Below are 13,164 nucleotides of genomic sequence, written 5' to 3'. Positions count from 1 at the left end.
TTAAGCATTCTCTTTCCTTATTTAGAAAAGCATTTCTGTGTTGCAGATGGACTGTCTTGTGTTGAGCCTGAGCCATCTCAGGTGCCAGATCACAGTTCTAGAGACCGTCAGCAAGGTAAGCCCCCTCTTCTCAAGGCCCTAAAAGCTAGGACGTCCTCACACTCTGGTCCATTTGCCACTGAGATAAGGAAGACAACTGACGATTCCATATCTAAAGTCCTAGACTGGTTTAATCGAAGTTCTCATTCAGAAGACAATAAGTCATCTCTCCAACATCCCCAAGGAATACAGCTGAAAGAAGAAACAGAATCACCGATTGCTACTGCCTTGGTGAGAGATGACACCATTCTAAAAGAAAATGGCTCAAAGGCTCTGTTACCCACCAAAGTTAAATTGATGACTATGGAATCTGATTCAACGTTCCAGGGAAAGGTAAATACACTGCCTTCTAGGACTTGCCAAAATAATAATGTGAATATCAAACCCAAATCCATTAATTTGTCCCAACAAGGCAAGGAAGGTCCAGCCATATTTCAACCATGTGAAATCTATGGCCCAAATCAAGGGAGTAAAACTATGGACTCTAGCCAAGTTTCAAAAAACAGAGGAGAAGGAAATCGAGTACTTACCCCAATTAGTAACAATTCCTACAGTGCTCTCAAAGGACCTGATGCAGAAGACCAAGTTCCATGCAACATTAAGGATGTTGGCAGCTTAGATGAAGAAGAGCCTAAGCTTCATGTTTATGAAAAAAATAGAGGAAACTCAGAAGTGAATTTTGACTCTATAATACTTGTCAAAAAAACAAGTTTGAAAGAGAACATGAAGGCAGAGAGAGAGAGCAAAGGAGGAGATCCACACATCCTGAAAGTTTCTTTAGAACCAGAGAATATTGAGTCACTACATGGGGCTACCAAAAACAAATCTTGGGAGAAGCCTGAGGTCCAGTTAAAAGAAGCTGGTGAGGTTCCCAAGAACCAAGTGCAAAGAGAGAAATACAAAAGAGTAAGTGAGAGAATATCTTTCTGGGAAGGTGAGAAAGCTGCTGCTAAGTTAACTCATAAAGAACCCACATTGTCATGCAGTCAAGGGCAACCTTCGACTAAAGCATATCAGCCTGTGAAGTCCATGGACAGTTTATCTACAGGCCAGTGTGAATATAATCAAGTCACTAGCAAACAAGTGGTCCTAGATGAGAATGGCCACACAGCCCATCTCTCCAGTTTTTATTCCTCGAATAAACCTAAAGAGACCAGGCCCCAGATATCCGGTCCATCCAAAAATTATCCTTCAGTTGACCAATCAGGTGAAGTGTCTCCCTTTCAGAATAAGATAAATGAGCCTATAAAAAGATTGCCAGTGGCAGAGAGTTGGCATTATGAAAGGGATATTACTTTACCAGCTGGGCAACATCCTTCAAATATTGGGAGTGGAACACATACTCCTTTGGAGAAAGACAAATCTCTAATCAGTGAATCAAATCCCAACTTTAAAGTTAAGTCCCTAAAAGCAAGAATGGATGAATCCAATACAGAACAGGTCTATAATCATTCTCAATTTGAGAATTTGAGAAAGTTTTGGGACTTAGGAGCCAATCCAAACAGTCAAGAAAATGTTGAGAAGAATACTAACACGATAAGCCAAAAATATTTGGTGCCTTTTAATAGCCAGAAACACAAAGAATTCAGTGACATTAAATCATCAGGAAAGGATACCCATGAAATAGGGATGCTTCCAGGTAAAAAAAAAATTCTGGTAAGAGAGAAAATAGAGAAATTAAATTCAAAGTGCACACGCCAGGTGTTATCAGATGGAACCACGTTTCCATTGGGACCATCCAGAAAGTCTACTCATCATTTGCCAGGAAATGAGTCATCAAAGGAAAATGTGGAAAAGAATACGAAATGGTTTGTTACGCCAGTGTTCGAGGAAGAAAAGGATTACTCAGACCAAGAGATTCAAGAATCCATAGTTAAAACAAGTGTTTTGTCTAAAGACTACAAAGACACTTTTAATGACAGCTTACAGAAGCTACTTTCAGAAGCTTCATCACTAGCCATGCCTCCTTCGGGTGGAAAAGTTCATGGAAAACAAATGTCTGAACCAGATATTTCTGGAAATAAGAGATGGCCTCAAGATACAGATTTTGCTGAGACTGAAGAAGATGACAAAGGACATAAGGAGACCATTAATGAGCATGTAGACAAAACAGTAGCTCCTCCAAAGGTTAAGCCGAACACTTTGACTGCTAGTCTAGACAAACTCCTAAAGGAAGCACCTGTAACTTCACCCTGTCCCTTGCCAATTGTGTTGGAACCTGTTACCACGAGGATCAACTCTGAACCTGAAGAGGGTAGAGTTTATGAAAAAGGGATAGAATGGAGTCGCAGCACATCAGCCTATCAGAAAGAGATAATAGCTCCTTTTCCAAAGGGGAACGAAACTTTGGTAAATACAGCTCTCCCCCAGAAAACTGAAAGTGGTGAGTGCCAACTAAGCATGGAGGACTTACGTCAGGTGGCCGCAGAAGGTTCTCACCCATCGGGTCAACCTTCCCATCTTTACAGAAAAGATTCTTTTGGGGATGTGGCCAACTCTCCCCAAGAGATGCCTTCTTCCAGGGATGCTCATCTTGCTCCCCAGGATAAGGCATTACCTTTGCGAAGGGAAATTTCAGAGACTGTAGAAAAAGTCATTCTTCCTCCTAAAACTGCCTCGAATGATGTAAATGCTATATTACAAAAGCTACTGAGAGAAGCTTGTTATCCAGTTGGGAGGGAAGTAGTTCCTGGAGAAGTACAAGCAGAATTTCCTGAAGGAGTACGGGCAGCAGGTAGCCCCCAAAATTCTACACCATGGGCTGCAATGGACATTACAGTGCCAGACAGAAGTGATTTCTATTCCTTCAAAGTAGTCCCTGGTAAAACTCATAACGTTGGATCTTATTTAGCTGCCCGAATACCTCCATCAGAACAAACCTGTCGCTCATGTGGTTCCACTGTTAGTCAGTGTGGCAAAGAGTTACCTCAGGAAATGGCAGAAATTGTGAGGGAAACAGTTACTCAACCTAAATCAGAGTTCCTAGAATTCAGTGTTGGCTTAGAAAAACTACTGAAGGAAGTAATTGAAACCCCCTCCTCAAAATATGAAAGTGATCCAGGGACTCTTTCTCCATCAAAGTTAACAGGTAGGGCTGAGGTGTCCAGGGAGGCTGCTTCTGAATTCCAATCTGAGGAAATCAAAGAAACAGTAAAAAAGTCTGAGACTCCATTAATCACTGAGAGTACTTTTGATATTAGTTTTGAGAAACTTTTTAGAGAAGCACCTGAAGCTCCTTCTTACCAGCTCCAGGTGTCAGTGAAGGAAGAAAAGCCTGAGAAGGAGCCTTCCCAGTCAAAGCAGGCCAGTTTCTTGAGGACAGTACCCCATTTTGACTGGACAGCCTCAGAGGCCTCTGAAATGAAGCTTATGAGTAATGTTTTCAAATCGCAAGTCAACCAGTGTGATGAAGTGTTGGGAGGTGACAAAGCTGTGACTGATTTATCAGTAGATCTTTGTGGTTCTGAAAGTGGGCTTGAGATCCCTGGAACCCTGCAGTTCTATGTGGAACATAAAATAGGGATCACTGAAACTATAAACCCTGCAGAAGACAGGGATAGTGAAAGTGAGGTTGCAGGGGTTCAAGAAGGGGCTTCTCAGGAGCCTGGCTTGGAAGAGGCTCCTAAAGCAATTAGTATGTCCAGAAATAGGCAACCCATTCCTCTCCTGACAAACACAGAAAATGCTACAGAAACAAGTAACATCGAATTGATTCTGGCATCACCATGTAAGAGAATAGAGAAAAAAGAAGAAAAAGATTTCTCTGACTCTGATTTTTCAGGTGGCGACAAGAGTTCCAATGCAGAAAGCTGGAGAAAAACCTCCAGTGAGCATTCTGAATTTTTTAACCTGTTGGTTTAATGAGTTGATTTAGGGAATGCTGATGTAAAGGATGATAGGGCTTTTAAAACTGGGATTAATATGACACATGGAAATGGTGGTAAATTCTTATCACAGTTCTACCCACGAGGCAGTGTTTCAGAATCTGACTTTATTCTCATTAACAATAGAATTTTTAGGTTTTAAAAGTATTTTTTAAAGAACTTTTTGGGTTTAGAAAGTACTTCTGAAACATTCAAGCTAGTTTTCCTCCTGGAAATAATTTCTTTCTTAAATTGGCAATCCACACAGAAGTCTCTAGTAAGATTTGTGGCAAGAAAATGCCACACACAAATGGGCACAAATTTCCCTTTTAGGATGAATATCGTACCACAGTAGTGGCTAAATACCAGGAACAGAGGGCAAGGCTGGAACTTTCTTTCCCTCAGATACCTTGTGCTGTGGTGTTTTGTTGGCACTCTTTTCCTCTTGTTTTCAATTATCTGCAGAATCTCCCCCTTCTCTAGAGTATGACTTTGGTCAGATGACTTCACCTGATTCCACCTGAGGGCCTTGCCTGGCCTGTTGCATTTCTTTGGCTCCTGCCTTGGCTAAGTGGGAATGAAGATCTTAATTGATTGCCACATTCATCTAAGTGGGCTTGGGGGTACTGGTTTCGGCCAGGCTGGAAACTACAGGCCTTGTCTCAGTTTGCTATGGTGATCAACATGGGCATTTTAGCAGAGAAACCCAGAAGCAAATAGGAATGCACAATTACCTGATTATAGCGATGAAATGATAAAGGATGCTCTCTGGCTGGAACATTTTAACCACAGTTGCACGACAGCTGGTGTCGGTCGCCCTCCTAGCAGTTTAGAAAATTTGTCATTTTCTAGCTCCCCTCAGTATTGATGAGAATGAATAAGCTTTCCTGGGTGGATGACTCGTGAGGTTTGGTCTCCTTTGCAAGTAACAGTAGGGCCTCTTCTTGAAAACGGAGCAAACGAACCACCTTTAAATCCTATTAATCAAGTTGAAGCCCCTGCTACAAAGGTTGCTGGTAAGAAAAGGAAAGTGGAATACCAGTCTCTGAAACCAGACATATGCAGGAGTATATGTCAGCATGTTCAACTTGCTGAAGGAGACTTTTACTAAACTACCCTGTGAGTGAGGAGGGTAGACTGACCCATAGGAGAGCTTGTAAATTTGTACTCACTCTGGAGACTGTTGCCCCTAAGGTACATAGCTTTGTTTATGGTGTATCAGCATAACTGATTGAACAGCAAAAAACCTATCTAAAAATGAAATCATCAGTGTTAAATAACCACCCAAGCAGAGCCCAGAGAAGATATTTAAAAGTTAGAAGACAACACGAGGTATAAAATGGTACAGTTGTAGTTTTATATACCCTAACCTAAATTTTTATTTTTAAACAAGCGGGTGTGGGTGGGCTGGAGAGGGGAGGAACCTGCCTACAATGGCACCACAATTTTGGTGAGCAACCTAACATGTTTGACTTGTGGCTGAGCTCCTAATCAACCAATACCTCAGTATAGTCCTTAAAAATTAAAAAAAAAAAAGTCTCCATGGTCAAATACTTTCGGAAATGCTGGGAATTTATGCACATTTTTAGCATATTAAAGTCTCCAAGAAGATTTGTAGTAAGAAAACTTTAAATTTGAACAGAGTATCCCGAATGTAATTCATCTTAGAATCCATTTGCTCTAGAAGGCCTATTAACACTGGGGAGAACTGGGATGCATTTCAGGAAAGTATTGTGTAGAGAAGTGGTTCCCAAATTCATTGACTCATTAATGGAATCATTCATTGATTTAGCAAACTTTTTTTTTTTTAAGTAGGCTCCATGCCCAATGTGGGGCTTAAACTCATGACCCTGAGATCAAGAGTCATGTTCTGTACCAGCTGAGCCAGCCAGGTGCCCCTAGCAAACATTTTTGAAGTGCCTATTGCCAGTCACTGTTCTAGGCACTAATAAAACAACAGTGGTGAATGACCATATTCAGACCAGAGCTAATCCGTCCATGATGGAGTTTTCACTGTCCAAATAAAAGAGTTAAGAACCGTCTAGAGATATTTTTTTTGTACCGTTAGATGTATTTAATTTAAAGGACTGTTCTTATTTTGAGGTTATGCCCTTTTTCTTCTTTTGGTCCTAACACGACCTTTTTTTTCCTAACATGCCTTTTTAAAAAAATAAGTAAAGTTATTAGTACATGATAGAGCCCCCCCCCACACACACACTTCAAAATGACTTAATAAAATAAAAAGTTGACTACCTCATGTCATTTCCCAACATTTTATTGGAAATTTTACTAGCTCATGAATCCCCAAAAGCCTACAGTCCATTGATCTGGAGAATTCGCCCATCTGTGTACCTGATTATACACAGATGTTAAACATCTGAATCCTGCCTTCTATGGTTTTCAGCTAATTGTTTTTATGCTCCTAAAACCACTTTGTGGTTGTCTTCAAAAGCTAGAAGTGAAGTGGAAAGATTCAAAGTATGGCACAGAACAAATCATGTGCCTAAAATAGAGATGTAGACGACTAAAAGATTACTTTTCTATTTATGTGGTTATCTTGTTCCTTTATGATTTATGCTTGCAAATGTTTCTTGACCAGGAAAATGGTTTTTAAAGGACATACGAAGAGTGGAGAATTTTTACTTTTTTCTGAGAAGTGCTTCATGGAGTAAATAAAAGTATAGAGGCTTCTGACATAATGCCACCTCTCAACCTATGATACCAATGTCCATTGGTTAAGAGTTAGGATTTTTGGATCTTTTTTGTATTGTGCAGTGTTCATCAATTGTGTCTCGTAACAGGTTCAGAAGAAGAACCCAGTCCTGTCTTGAAAACTTTGGAAAGGAGTGCTGCTAGGAAAATGCCTTCCAAAAGTCTAGAAGACATTTCATCAGATTCACCAAGTGAGAATAAAGGTTGCCTCACTGTTCATGCCCCCCCTGCCCCGCCCGTCTAAGCTTAAAAATGCTCATGTGCTTTTCTGGGGCCTCACTGCGTGCTGTTGTGCACTGAAGCCCCTAAAGCGGGGGTTAACAGATGACAATAACCTTTCCAAAGTGACCAGAAGAAGCTCATCTTAAATTGACTGGAACTTTTAAAATCGTGCATGAGTTTTGGTTACTAAAACACTAGGTTTCCTTGAATTGAAGAATCCCAGTTCGAATGCTTATTCAAGTCCAGTGATTTTTAAAAGATTGGGGTAACTGGAGGTTCTAGTAAGAATAGCTAACATTTGTTGAGCACCGGGTGCCAAGATGTGGCTAAGCATTTCACATGCAGCATTTCATCTAATTGGCGTACAGAACCCTGCAAGAGAGGATGGTTATTCCCATTTTACAGATGCAGCAAATGAAGCTCAGAGAGGTAAAGTACCTCGTTTAGTGTCATGCAGTAGAGCTGTGTATCCGAATCAACAGACTACTCTCAAGAGCATTTATGAAGTGACCGTGTTATATATGACAGTGTTGGATGTCTGATGAATTTTGCATGATATGGAGATGAGTTGGTCCCTAGCTTCAAGGACTGTCCTTTCTCTTTTATCCCTTCTTTTCACACATTTCTTTTGAATACTGGAACTATTAGCCCAAAAACTACCTAGCCTGTAACACTTTAGGCACACTGTTCCCCCCAGCTGCTGCTTTAATTGGTGAAGGACTTCTTGAGTACTAACATAAAGCAAAAAATATATATATGAGAAAGTGAGAGCTCACAAGTCTATATATAGTCTATATATAGTCTATATAGACTTGTGAGCCAGACAAGTGGACTTAGAAATCCTGACTTCTAGGCGGTTTGCTCTTAATTGTTTTTAAGCTAAGAGGCACCCTTGGGAGTACAGAGGGTCATGAGAAAAGTTATTGAATGAAAGTTAACCACTGCCAAACTCATATGCTTGAAAGTTGAACATTGTCATGTTTAGAATATGCTTTAGGCATCTTCAATTGAGACTAAAAAGTCAGAATTTAAAAAGGAAAAGGGAAAAGCCACTCCATTAAATAATTCCTAAAAATCGGAGATTCTCAGGGCTCTGAGAACAGTATTCCCATTTTGGAATGCAGTTCAATCCCTACCAGAGATCTTGGAATCTCAGGGTTGGAAGTGACCTTGAAGGTCACTCATTTTAAATACCCCCCCAATGCAGGAATTCCCTATAAAGCCTCCTCAACAGGTGGCCAACCCCCCCCCCACATCCGCCTGAATGCTCCCACAGAAAGCGAGTCCCATCCTTTGTTGGACCGCACTAATTGTTCTTCCTGATGTTGGTAATGGGTCCTGAAGAAAAAAAAAAAAAAACTCAGCAACAATTGTCCAGTTTGGCAAACCTCTTGCCTGTGAAACATAGGGCTATTTCCATGGTGCAGCTTTAAAATACTCAGGAATGTGCAGGGTTAAAAAAAAAAATCACCATCAGCTGACGGTATTCCTGCACGTTCCCTTCCAAATACCGATACCCACTCTCACACTAGCCTGCCAAGATTCCACTTAGCAGCTGGTCCCCAGTTACATCTCTTCAGTTGACTTCCCAAGCAAGACTCCCAGAGACATACACAAATGATGATGCATGCACAGAAATATTTGTTAATGACCATGGGTTTGAGAAGGTGTTAGTCATGGCTAGCATCTTACCCTTTCCAGAAGAATAGAGAGGCTGTTGCCGCCCTGTGTTTTCTCCTGCTGCTGGCCGATTGCTTGCTCTTAGCTAACCCTCTAACCCTGGGGAGTCCATGTGCAGCAGTGTGCTGATGTAAGCTGCATCGGGGCTGAAATGGGAGCTCCCGCTATGGCACTGCTTCAAGTAGCTAATCTAAAGAGAAAATATTATGGGGAAGACATCTTGGTTGCACCCCTCACTGCATCTTGACTAATTGCTTCCAACTCCGGGGGCTTCCAGGGACAGTCTCATTGTTCTCTCTCGCCAAGGGACAGCCGTGATAACCATTTGTTAATTTCTCCTGAACAGATCAAGCAAAAGTAGATAATCTGCCAGAAGAATTAGTACATAGTGCTGAAGATGGTAAATATCTTTATGTATTTGCATGTCTGTCTGTGTGTTAGGTTCTGGGCGGTTTGGGAAGTCACTGGGATGCAGCTGTTGGATAAATAGAAGAACGTCATTTACCACTATGTGATGAATGGTGCCTAAGTTATTATAAAACGGTTCTGACTCGGTGCATTTAATACTAACTGTTTGTATCCTCAAGGCTTCTGCTGGTGATACCGTTGTGAGGATCGCATCAGAGACCCTTGGGAAGTGAGGGTTTCTATAAATAGGAAATTGTATTTCTATGGGTATGAGCTGATTTTTGCTATTCTGACTTGCAGAACTCCTTGTGAGGGCAGGAAGCGTCGGGTGGGTTCCTGGGTTAAGTTATTCCTGTATTTGTCTCATGTCTCAGCATTTGGAGCTCTCTGGGCATAGCTGGTAAAGCTTTAACTTCAAAGGGACGAGTCCCAGAACCAGAGTCAGGATCCTGCCTCGGCTCATTTAAATAGCTAAATATAGACCGAGGTAAAATTAACTGGTTCTGAATATTAAGGAACCAGAAGATCTTGAAGTTTGTCAGTGGATTGAGTATTACGTGGTTCACATAAAATTATACAGGGTAATAGTGACTTGGTGGGGGAAAGGATGGAAATGAGTCCAATTTTTATAGTTCAGCATTTATGCATATGTGTAATTTATATTTGTACACTGGGATTGTGTTTTCTAAATTGCCTTTATTATAATAATAAAAATGTATATTAACTGAGCTTTCCCCATAAAATATAGCATCAGAACTCCTCAAAGGTCATTCCCTACTTTTGTGTCATAGTTTTGTCTTTCTCATTCTATGCTTGCAACAATTTCGTGGAATTAGGTGGGGCAGGGATTTTCATTCTCATTTACAGATAAGAAAAGCTCAGAGAATTGAGGTGACTTATCCAAGGTCCTGTAGCTTGTTGGTCAGTGGGGGGAGGTGGCAACTAGAAGCTCGGCTTCATTACTCCTAGTTCAGTGCTCCTTCCATCCGCCAAGCCATGTGTGGCTCAGTGACTTAGCGGAAAGATGCCAAATATCTCCTATCCTGGATGTTGGATTTTTAGTTGAATAGGAGACCCCTAAAGTGGCTAATGAAGAGTCACTCTGGGGAATGGATAAAAGCAAGCTGAAAACCTGTCAGATATATTCTGCAGTCTCTGTTGTGAAACTGATATGTGAGCTTTACTTTCATGTCTCTTTAATGCTTCTTGTAAAATGGTATTTATTCTCAATGTTGCTCTTCTGAGTAGATCAAAAAGCAGATCAGGAACCAGATACAAATGAATGCATACCAGGAAGTGAGTAGCAGGATCTTTCTCACAAATGGCTAAATGTTGCCTCTTTACATGGTGTTAAATATACTGAAATAACTAACACTATTAATCACACAGTATTTGTTATTGGTACTAAAGCTCTTGCAGCTTACAAAACTATTTCATTCTGACAGGGGTTTTATTAAAAACATATTACTGCTGCCAGTGTTGAAAGATTAATTTGTGGTTCCACTGGGGGAGAGTTATGTATTTTAAAATTTTTTATGTAGACAGATTTATGTACTATATATAAATATATATGTATGTTATTGCTGAGTATTATTATACTTCTATAAGTCTCTCTGCTCTTTGAGTCTTTTCTTAGAATGAAGTTGGCACCTTCTGTTATCACTTGGCTTTATGTTGCAGTCTGGTCTTGAGTATTGGATCTCTTGTGGCCTTTACACAAGACTGTAGACATGAAATAATTTATAATTTATTTGGACCTAAGAAAGAATTGTACTTTTACAGTTAGTATGCATTATGGTTGTATATGCCTCTCTACATACCTATGGAAGCAAATTTTATTATGTCCAGGGTTTAAGCTCTGAGGTTCAAACCTGGACTCAGTATATATTCAATATATAAAGCAAGTGAACATCTGAATCTTAAGAAATAAGTGTATACCTGTGGTGGCTAATGTCCATCTGCTAATTAATGTCCACCACCAAACAAAGATAATGATTGTTTACTCTTTTCTGTTCAATCTTAAGATTGCTCTACTTAACTCTGACTACTGTTTCGAGGACAAATAGCACATTAAAAAGGTGTCTGTGGGGCCTAGCAAAGCATGAGATATGCATGTGTGTCATCTTAGCTTCCCAGTTTCAGCCAGTTGTGTAATGCTAGGCACTGGAGGTATGAAGATAATGATACACATGTCTGCCCTTAGGAGAGCACAAGATTTTTATTAACAGTTTCCCAATAGTCTGGATGTGCTAATAAGTCTTAATGAGAAGAGCAGCTAAATGAAGGAGCCATGTGATAGAGAAACAAAGTGCTGACACTAGAGGGCCGTGACATCTAGTCTGAAATCTGAAACTTGGCTCATGAGGTCCACCTGCCAGAGATGAAGGTGCTGAGCTTTGGCACATGACCTGACCAATTCTTAAGAAGTACCTAAGCAAAAAGACAATCCAGGTGTTGGCCCCTGATGCATGTTCTCTGTCCAGCTGCTGCAGAGGAGCCAAGACTTCTGTTTCTCAGGGGTGTTGGGTAAAGAGGTTTCTCCAGCTGCTTTTGAACTGGCAGATACTTAAGTTTGGTCATCTTGTTTTAGCTTGTTATGTTTTTCATTTAGCCCGAGGAGTGAAAACAAAGCATAGACATGGACATATATGCCAATGTATCTGTGTCTTTATTCATGACCTAGCTTAGTTAGGTCAAGCCAAATAGGCTCATCATGTGCTGAATTCTGGATGAATTAATTTCTCTCTTTTTTTATGGTATTTCCCAAGATGACTCTTAATGTATGGGCTGAGATTATTTCTTTTCTCTAGCAAAGAATGTATTCTTATCACAAAACAAAATTGAAATACATGATCAAAACATAAATTACCAAATCCTAATAAATGTAAAACTGAATACATTTGAGTAGCAGATATAAATTTTGAAAATAATAGGGAGCAGCATTATGATAAAAAGTTTTTGCATACTCATTGGGCTCTACTGTGTCCTCATGGGATCTAACCTTATACTACTGCAGTGTAAGTCACCCAAATATACCCACATACACATTATTGTTTAATGGGTAATGATTAAAGCAGGTATCATCTCGTGAGTAACTGTAAATGTATTTTGATACATTTGTGAGCCAAAGGCTAGATGAGAACTACCATGTGAATAAGCAAATATTTGTTATTATAGTTCAATTTTCAGTTTCCCTTCATTAATTTTGTTTTAACTGAAGATGAATTTAGCAAATGCTTAAGGCTGAATTTGAGCCTTTTGAGTTATATATAGAAATATAATTTTATTTTTATCTGTTTTCCTGGTATCTCTTTCACTGGTAGAAAACCAAGTTTGTATATTTGTATCATACTGAAAAGGTAATTTAAAGATTATCAGATAATATTTACTTTTTAGCACATACTTATATAGAGCATACTATGTACCAGGGTACTGTTCTAAGGGCCTTGAAACATATTAACTCATTCAGTAAGCAATCTCGGATTCACCGTAAGAAAAACTTAGACACCAATTCTTAGATAAAGAAGGAAATAGGTTTCTAACTAGAGTTACACAAATGAGGAATAGAATTCATCATCTCATTGTGACTTCCACACATATCCTTACTGTATCAAAAGGTGTCTAAATAAGGTGTCTGATACCTCTCTATCAGAAAAGTATCTAAATAGTTTGTTTTAAAAAATAATTAGTTTGAACTCATAGTCTTTCATAATTCTGAGTGAGAAACAGCATCAGAGAAGAAATCCCCACAATCACTGAACAAACAAGCCTTCCCTTAGACACTCAGTAGCCAGGACACCGTTATGATTGAGTTGTGTACAGAGATCCTTGCTGTCCAATGAAATAGTTTTTCAGCCTGCAGCATGTTTTAAAAATACATCCCAGGGAGATGAACCAATAAATCATACATCTTGTGGTTCAAATCTCTGGTGTGAAAAATAAGTGAAAGCCAATTCACAATGGCTGTATGTTTTAATATAATTCAAATCCAGCTTCAGATTAATAAAAACTAACAGTCTTTTTTATTTTCCATTGGTTCAACTCCTTGCAAGTTCTCTCTGTATAATTTATGAAAATTGCTTGTTGCTTATCTTATCCTGTGCATGTTAACCTTTTTGCAAAAATATCTTGTTCATAGATGAAAGAAAAGTGTGTTTTCAACTTATGTTGTATGTTTGTC

The 13,164-nt window shown here is 39.6% G+C and overlaps 1 protein-coding gene across 24 annotated transcripts in view; it reads left to right on the top strand.

The window, feature by feature from the left end:
• Positions 1 to 13,164, top strand: part of SYTL2 (synaptotagmin like 2) — a 69,037-nt gene that overhangs the window by 38,504 nt on the left and 17,369 nt on the right. For 9 of the 24 annotated variants that reach the window (XM_044919718.1, XM_044919712.1, XM_044919711.1 and 6 more), the window contains exons 7-10: positions 47 to 115; positions 6,764 to 6,865; positions 8,923 to 8,976; positions 10,233 to 10,280. In XM_044919718.1, the coding sequence (XP_044775653.1) occupies positions 47 to 115; positions 6,764 to 6,865; positions 8,923 to 8,976; positions 10,233 to 10,280 (273 nt within the window). Of the gene's footprint in view, positions 1 to 46; positions 3,926 to 6,763; positions 6,866 to 8,727; positions 8,774 to 8,922; positions 8,977 to 10,232; positions 10,281 to 13,164 lie in introns of those variants that run through there. The other 15 variants (XM_044919714.1, XM_044919720.1, XM_044919713.1 and 12 more) reach the window with 5 other exon arrangements.

This window comes from Neomonachus schauinslandi, chromosome 11 (assembly GCF_002201575.2).
Source record: "Neomonachus schauinslandi chromosome 11, ASM220157v2, whole genome shotgun sequence".
Lineage (NCBI taxonomy): Eukaryota > Metazoa > Chordata > Mammalia > Carnivora > Phocidae > Neomonachus > Neomonachus schauinslandi.
Note: the sequence above shows the minus strand (reverse complement) of the source record. Positions and strands in the feature narration are given on the sequence as shown.